The following is a 7,824-nucleotide window of genomic DNA, read 5'->3' as shown; positions in this document are numbered from 1 at the left end:
GCAGCGCTCTGGCCACGCCCCCCTCTGAGTGACAGCTCCCCCAGCCAATGGCAGCCCGGCACGGGCAGCAATGTGGGTATTGTGCTGTGGGAGGGACCAATAAGGAGCAGGGGGCGGGGCTAAAGGACGGAAGTGGCGGCGGAACGGCCACGTGAGGGTGGCGGAGCCATGGCCCGGGGACCGGGACCGGGACGGGCACAGGGACAGAAACCAGCCAGGGGACCGCGACAGCGCCAGAGACCGGGATCGGGACCGGGACAGGGACAGAGACCGGGATCGGGACCGGGACAGAAACAGGGACAGAGACCGGGATCGGGACAGAAAGCGGGACCGGGACAGAAACAGGGACCGGGACAGGGACAGAAAACGGGACCGGGGCAGAGACCGGGACAGAAAGCGGGACCGGGACAGAAAGCGGGACCGAGATCGGAACATGGAGCGGCCGTCCCGCTGCGCAGCCGGTCAGTGCCCGCGGGATCCAGTCGGGATCGCTCCCGGTTCGGGACCTGCACCCACGCGGCTCCCGGGGCGTGGATGGTCCCGCTCTCGGGGGCTGCGGGCTGATCTCTCCCCGTCCCCGTGTCCCGCTGTCTCCTCGTGTCCGATCCCGATCTCTCCCCGTTCCCGTGTCCCGCTGTCTCCCCGTGTCCGATCCCGATCTCTCCCTATTCCTGTGTCCCGCTGTCTCCCCGTGTCCGATCCCGATCTTTCCCTGTTCCTGTGTCCCGCTGTCTCCCCGTGTCCCATCCCGATCTCTCCCTGTTCCTGTGTCCTGCTGTCTCCCCGTGTCCCATCCCGATCTCTCCCTGTTCCGGTGTCCCGCTGTCCTGCCGTGCCCCGCTCTGTTTCCCACTCAAGTCCCGGTATCCTGCCGTGCCTGGATCCCGGTGTCCCGTGGTGTCCCGGTGTCCTGCCGTGCCCGGGTGCACGTGTCGCAGCCTCCAGGTCCTGATGCTTCTCTCTGTGCTCATTTCCCCAGGAAAGAGAAGAAGGACAACATGAAGCCCAAACACCCCGAYGAGCAGGAGATCCCGTTCCGCCTGCGGGAGCTCATGCGGAGCCGTGAGGCCATGAAGCGCCCGGACCCCGGCAAGAAGCAGCGGGTGGCAGGTGGGACACCGAGGTGGCCCCAGCAGGTGGCCAAGGAGCCCACGGCATGGTCAGATCCTGCCATGGGACACCCTCCTCCCCCCCGTGATGTCCCACCTGTGCCCTGCCAGCCAGAGGGACCCCAGGGTGTCACCGCTGCAGAAATGTCACCCGTCTCTCCTAGAGAAGAAGCAGCAGCAGAAGCCCAAAGGCCCCAAGGCCCCGGGGGACATTGCTGTACCCAAATTCCGGAGGGGGAAGGGGGAGTCGGAGCGTTCCTACATCTGCCGCATGGAGCACGAGGTGCAGCGCGTCCTCTTCCACACGGAGAACCAGCTCCAGCGGGAGCCTGAGAAGGAGGCTCCAGAGAAGTCCAAGAGGAAAAAAGAGTGAGAGCAAAGCCACGGGAGCTGGGTGGGGCTGGCCCACGCCTGTCCCCTTGCCCAGTTCTGCAGGGTGGGCCTGGTGTCTGCAGCATCCGGGGGTGTGGGTGGGAGGCTGTGGGCCCCCTTTCCACGGGGATGGAGCTCTGGGAACAGAGCCACTAGACTGCTTCACCCTTCTGGGGAAAAAGCTGTGGGATTTGGGGCTCCCATGGGGTGGGAAATCCTTCCATGCTCCCCGTCCACTGCTGAGCCCCGGCTGTAACGTGGCTCTTCAGGTTTCAGAAGAAGAARCTGGAAAAAGCTCGGAAGAAGAARGAGGAGAAGAAGGAGGACATGCTGGAGAAGAGCCTGTTCCAAGGTGGGSATGGAATGGGGGGACTGAAGTGACCCCCAGCCCCGGGGGACAGCCTGTGGAGGGGTGGGGGGTGCTGGAGCATCCCGAGGGTCTCCTCCTGACCTGGCTCCGGCTTCGCTCACAGACACGGTGCCCTTTGGAGAAGTGGTGACACAGCCACCCACCATCACCTCACGGCCCAGGGGACAGGGTCCCGCCAAGCAGGTGAGCTCTGGAGCCACTGCCACCCACTCTTGGGTACCTGGGAGGCAGCGGTGGCCTCAGTGACACGGTGACAGCTCGTTGGAGCGCGGTGCCGGTGTCTCATCCTCCATCCCTGAGCTGTCCCGTCTCTGCTCACAGGCTGGACGGAAGCAGCTCCTCCTGACGCCTCGCCTGGGCCGGAGCCGGGCGTCCCTCGCGTCCCCRTTGTCCCCAGTGTCCCCGGTGATGTCGATGGCTCGCCGGCGCATCCTGGAGGAGGAGCGGGTGCGTGTCATCCAGGCCTACAGGGACATCCAGAGGCGCAAACAGCTGGAGCGGGAGCACGCCAGGGCCGGGCACGGGGACTCACACTGAGGACCCTGGGACTCGAGAGGGACATTTTCCTGATGTTCTTGTGTCACCGCTGAGCCCTGGGGCGTCCCACAGCCCCTGGTCAGGCTGGAGTGGTGTCTCTGCGGTGCCACGGACCTGCTTGGATAAAAAGTGCCAGTGGGAGCTGGCGGTGTGAGTGTGACTGTGCTCCCAGTTCCTCAGGGATTCCTTAGTGCCACTGCGGTGCTGGCAGGTGGCAGTCCCAGGCATGGCACTGTCACCACGGGCTGGCCTTGGCAGGGCTGTCATTCCTCAGCTGTGAGGAGAGCCTGGTGCCTGGCCAGCTCCAGCTCTGGCAGAGCATCCTGCAGGACTCACCTGCATGGTGTCACTTCATTGTCACCTCTGGTGACTCCGCTGATCCCCGGGGCCGCAGCCACGCTCAGCCCTCCCTGGGCACCGCTGCCCGTGTCCCCACCCGGCTGCAGTCACGGTGACCCGGTGCCAGGTGCGCTGCCACGTCCCCGCCGCTGCGCCCACGCTGCCACCGCGGTGCCACCTGCCACCGCCCCGCGCCCCCCCGGGCATCCCCCGGCTCCGGGGAGGCTCCGGGGCCGCTCCCGGCGCGGCGCAGCCGTGTCTGCCCTCACCTGGCCGGACAAAGGCCCCGCTGTTCCGCGGCCCCGCGCCGGCACAAAGCGTTCCCTGTTGGAGCGGGGCCGCCCCGCGCTGCGGCCGGCGCTGGTGGGATCCGCGCTTCCGGAGGGGCGGGCGCGGCAGCCGGGCCACTGCGCTGTCCCCTGCGGGCCCGAGTGGGGACAGCACTCCCCACCTTGTTTATCGGGCGGTTCTGCAGTCCCCAGGGTGACATTGCTGTCGCCGGGAAGGTGGCGGTGCCTTTGGGGACCGCGGTGCCGTGCGGTGCCAGCGGCMGCGAGGAGGGCGCGCTGTGCTGACCCAGTGCTGCTGGGCGATGTCCCCGCTGCCACCCGGCGCCAGGTAAACACAGGTGACAGGTAAACACGGGTGACGCAGCACAGCCCCGGGGGGCACGGCCACATCCTGCTGCAAACAGCCGTGTCCCCAGAGCCCGCAGGGGACAGGCGTGTGCCACGCGCCCGCTGTGTGTCCCTGGGGTGGACACCGCACTGCCCACCGGCAGCCCCAGCGCCGCCATCCCGGCTCCGGCTCAAGGAGACCGGGTCACCCGCTGCCCCTACGGAGCCGTTCCAGCCCTGAATAATTCATGGCACTGCTGCCCGCAGGCTTCCTGCCCGGAGGAGGAGGAATGGCTGCGGAGGGGAAGGCAATCCGAGCGGGAAAACCACTGCGACCTTGGCATGTCCTCCGGGCTGTGCCACCTCCCGCCTGGCTGCCCATCTGCCCGCGGGATCCCGGCCCAGCAGCCCCATCTGGGGGGATGGGGGTGCCGAGGACCCTGCCCTGAGCCCCCCATGCTCCTTCTCACCCCACTAAAGGGGGACGTGGGGCTGAGCCCATCGGAGCAGCCGGTGGGATTGGGAACACCCGGGACCCCACATCACAGTCCACCCGTGACAGCAGCGTAGGAAAAACCACCTTTATTGGGGTGACCTGAAAAAAAGTGGGAAGAGGAAATTTGACAGAGAAAGCCACGAGGAGGGTGAGGGGCCCAGCTCCCTCCCCGCTCCCTGGAGGGGTCCCCGAGCCCCAAGGGGGGAAGGCACCGAGAAGGCTGGCCAGAGCCCAGCCCCAGCAAGGCACTGATCCCCTGGACCCCCGGCARCCAACCCTTCCCCAGCAATGGGGAAACTGAGGCACAGCAGGAGGCGGAGCTGGGGATGGCTTCGTGTCCCCTCGTGCCCTGCGGTGGCATGGGGCCAGCTCGGCTCGGGGTCCCCAGGGCTGCTGGGGGTCAGTGCGGGACCGGGGTCTGGGTGGGTGCCCCGGGCGAGGGTCCCACTGGCTCCCCGCCTTGGGAGGGTCCATGGCCTGGGGGATGRGCTGTCCGTGCGTCACGAGGGCAGCGAGGCGACAATTGGGGGTGTCCCCACGGGAAACAGTCCTGGAGGCAGGGATGTGGCGGGTGCCATGGCCAGGGGGGACGGGCAGGTGGGAGCGCTGGCTCCGGGACCGTGTCCGGGCATCCCGCGGGCAGAAAGCGGCTCCGGGCGCCAGCTGGGGTGGGATTCACACGTCAGGGTGGGACGAGGCTCGGCGAGCCCTTGGCAGCGGGACAGAGGGGCCGTGGCCGTGCTGGCACTGCGGGAGCGGTGTCACAGAGGCGTCACCAGCGGTTCCTGCTGTACGGGGACTGCACCTGCGGGCACAGCAGGGTGGCACTGGAGCGGCACTGGGGTGGCACCGGGATCACGGCTCCCACACCACAGGGACGTGCACCCTGACCCATCGGGGGGGCTCTGGGTGCTGAGAGAGCCGTCACCATGGCAGGGCCGGACTTTGCCCCCGCCACAGCCACYGCTCACCCACCTGGCAGCTGCGGGTGTCCCTCGGGATGCCCGAGTGCCGCGCCTGCGCCGCGAAAGCGTCCTCRGCTCGCAGCGTGGAGCTGGCACTGCCAGGCATGGGGCTGGTGGAGGCACGGGGCAGGATCACATCGTAGGGACCTTCGCTCTGCRGGACACACACGGGGGTGTCACAGCACCGGGAACACCCACAGCCTCACAGGCTCCGGGGAGGAAGGCTCGAAGGGTCCCCACCCCATTACAGCAGTTTTTGGGACACAGGACCCCCTCACCCACCCAGCCACTCTGTTCAGAAGGACAGGACGTGACCCTGGTGTCACACTCACCGTCCCYTTGTGCATCAGAGCCATCTCGGTGGGCTGGTAGACGCTGGTCAGCAGCTGCCCGTTGTAGCCACTGTATGGGGACACCGGCTTCTTGGCTGCTGAGACACGGGGACAGTCACCATGGAGCCACTGCCACCCCRCTGGGGCTCCCTGCACCTCGTTAGCAGGTTTAACGAGCTGCCTCAGCCTTTCCCGCGGGACACTGCTGTCCCCAGGGCTGGCATCGCTGCCACCCGGCCGTGGTTTGTTATTGTAGGGTCTCTCTGGTGCAGGGGTTGCTCATGGGGACCCTCCCGTCCCCGTGGGGTGCAGATATCTGGTGTGCCCACCCACGGTGCCCAGTGGGGTGACTGCCACCAGCCCGTGTTATTGCAGGGTCTGGTGGGCCCGGGGCAGAGGGGCAGGAGCTGCGGGCACCCCACGCAGGGGAGGGAGCTCCTGTGGCTGCCGGGCTCAGCCCAAACTGGTACGCCCAGCCCGGCCAGTTCTYGGGAGCCACAACAGCAGCAGGCGCCAGCGCCGGGCAGGTCACTGCCAAGCGTCTCGTCACCCACCCATCCCTGCTGTCCCCAGTGGGGATGTCCCCAAGGGTCCCCAGGAGGGTCCTGCACCTGCTGACACCCTGCCGTGGGGCAAGAGAGTCCCTGGCACCTACCAAAGGACGGCTCGTCCATGGAGAAGGCTTTGTTCTCCACGAACATGCTCTGCGACTTCTGCTCCTTGAGGATGGTCTCGTAGCCCACCCCGCGTGTGGGGTAGCCATCGTCCTCGAAGGCCTGCTCGGGGCTGCCCCGCGTCACATGTGTCACCTCGGGGATGACGTAGAGCAGGAGGAAGGCGCTGGCATTGCAGACCAGCGCGATGGCCAGCGTGGGGTCATCCCAGCCGGGCTTGCGGCCGGCGCGCCGGTTCCCGTACAGGAACATGACGGTCCACGCCAGCCAGATGGCCACCGAGAGKCCGGTGGTGGCCAGGATGAAGGCGCCGTGCTTGCGCCAGCGGCCGTAGCGGCCGCAGAGGGTCGGCCAGGCCGTGCCGAAGGCGGCCACCAGCAGGGCCATGACGTAGATGAGGGCCATGACAAAATCAGCGTCCGCCAGCTGGCAGGGGTCCGGGGGGCCGCCCTCGCGCTGCGCCACTGTGATGATGAGCCACTCGGCGTTGATGATGACCTCGACCGAGGCCAGGGACAGGGCCACCGCCAGCGTCACCCAGCCCCGCGGCGCACGGTTCCGCCGCGCCAGGAAGTTGAGGGCCACGGCGTGCGCCAGCAGGCAGGAAAAGCAGATGCCGAAGAGAACGCCAAAGAGGAAGCGGCGTGAGGTGCAGGTGGAGAAATCCGGCCCCACGATGAAGTCGAAGGTCAGGCAGAAGAGCCCGAAGGTGCCCAGAAGGAAGAAGACCTGCGTGGCCACCAGGCTCTTCTTCTGGTGGTCCTGCACGAAGGGCAGGCTGGCCACCAGGACGATGGTGAGCACGAAGGAGGTCACCACGCCGAGGCTGGCCACCGCCTCCAGCGCGATGCCCCAGCCCGCCGAGAGGTCGCACAGGTTGTAGTAGAGRGAGGAGAGGTCGTGGCCGCAGCCCGAGGGCGGCGTGGGCTGCGCGGTCCCCGTGGGGAGCAGGGCCAGCAGCACGGCCGTGGTGCCCATCCTGCACCGTGGCATCCAGGGACCCTGCGGGACACAGCGGGGTCAGGGCACAGGGACCACGGATGGGGATCCAATCCTGGTTCGGAGCATCCCTGCCTGTGCTCCCCACTGCGCATCCCGTGCTGAGCAGTGGGGTCCCTGCGGACAGAGTGAGCTCACCCCAACACTCACCCCAGTCTGGCAGCCCCGTGTGCCCCCTCAGCTCCTTGGCTGCAGCTTGGTGGCACTTGAGGGGAAGCTCAGCCCCTCTGTGCCCCACACGATCCCTCCCTCCCCTCCCTCCCCTCTCTGGGGCGGTGCTGATCCCTTCCTCCAGCGCGGGGAGCAGCACCGTGCCCGCCGGCTTCTCGGGAACACCACGTGTGGGCCCAGACCAGATGGCACAGGTGATAGTGGGGGACAGGGCTGTCCCCTTGCCTTGTCCCTGCGTGCCACCACGTTCCTCTTTCCACTTCTCCCGTCCCACTTCCCTCCTCTGGTTCTGGGCATCGGCCCAGTGCTGGTCGCGTGTCCAGCCCGCTGGCACGTAGGCAGCCGCAGCCTGGCATGGCACGGCACRGCATGGCACGGGGGTCCCGGTYCCTGTYCCCCTGCTGCCAGCCCTCTCCTGCCACCGCAGAGTGGGCACAGAGGAAAGAAGGCAGCGAGGAAGCTGCAGCCCCTCTGCTGGGGTGGGGAGGAAACCGGGAGGGGACCCCGGCAAGGAGATGCTGGAGCTGGGAACCCCGGTCCCCCGAGGGGCACCCCAAACCGGGCACCTCGGTCCTGGGATGGGGACAGGGACCCCCAGCACCACTCTGGGATAGAGCCCCGTACCCGCGGGCAGGACAGGACCGGCGGCTCCGCCGTGCCCGGTTCCCACCGCCCCTCCAGCCCGGTTTCCTCCCCACCCCCAGACCGGTACCCCCGCGCCCCCTCCCCGCTGCACCCGCGTCCCTAGCCGGGTCCTGCACCCCCTGCCCGCTCCCCCGCACCGCCCGCTGGCTTCCCCCGCTCCCCCGGCCCGGTCCCACCGCACTCCTGCCCCTCTCCCGC

The 7,824-nt window shown here is 68.1% G+C and overlaps 3 protein-coding genes across 4 annotated transcripts in view; 1 reads left to right on the top strand and 2 right to left on the bottom strand.

Moving 5' to 3' along the window:
- The window catches only part of OXLD1 (oxidoreductase like domain containing 1), a 2,026-nt gene extending 1,856 nt beyond the window's left edge, over positions 1-170 (bottom strand). The window contains exon 1 of the mRNA XM_057383250.1: positions 152-170. Coding sequence (XP_057239233.1) covers positions 152-170 — 19 coding nt within the window. The remainder of the gene's footprint in view (positions 1-151) is intronic.
- CCDC137 (coiled-coil domain containing 137) lies at positions 125-2,556 on the top strand. The gene is made up of 6 exons (XM_057383222.1): positions 125-461; positions 980-1,110; positions 1,274-1,478; positions 1,751-1,833; positions 1,955-2,034; positions 2,173-2,556. Exons 1-6 carry the CDS (start codon positions 169-171, stop codon positions 2,386-2,388), a joined length of 1,008 nt encoding a protein of 335 aa, XP_057239205.1. The 5' UTR covers positions 125-168; the 3' UTR covers positions 2,389-2,556.
- A 1,355-nt stretch (positions 2,557-3,911) lies between these two features.
- Positions 3,912-7,824, bottom strand: part of GPRC5C (G protein-coupled receptor class C group 5 member C) — a 6,736-nt gene continuing 2,823 nt past the window's right edge. The window contains exons 2-5 of one of the 2 annotated variants that reach the window (XM_057383221.1): positions 5,793-6,813; positions 5,138-5,232; positions 4,816-4,959; positions 3,912-4,645 (exon numbers count right to left, since the gene is read on the bottom strand). In XM_057383221.1, coding sequence (XP_057239204.1) covers positions 4,613-4,645; positions 4,816-4,959; positions 5,138-5,232; positions 5,793-6,804 — 1,284 coding nt within the window. In that variant the 5' untranslated portion in view covers positions 6,805-6,813 and the 3' untranslated portion in view covers positions 3,912-4,612. Of the gene's footprint in view, positions 4,646-4,815; positions 4,960-5,137; positions 5,236-5,792; positions 6,814-7,824 lie in introns of those variants that run through there. The other variant, XM_057383220.1, reaches the window with a different exon arrangement.

Source organism: Malurus melanocephalus, unplaced genomic scaffold (genome assembly GCF_030028575.1).
Source record: "Malurus melanocephalus ecotype Western Australia unplaced genomic scaffold, MMel_1.1 scaffold_616, whole genome shotgun sequence".
NCBI classification, from domain to species: domain Eukaryota; kingdom Metazoa; phylum Chordata; class Aves; order Passeriformes; family Maluridae; genus Malurus; species Malurus melanocephalus.
Note: the sequence above shows the minus strand (reverse complement) of the source record. Positions and strands in the feature narration are given on the sequence as shown.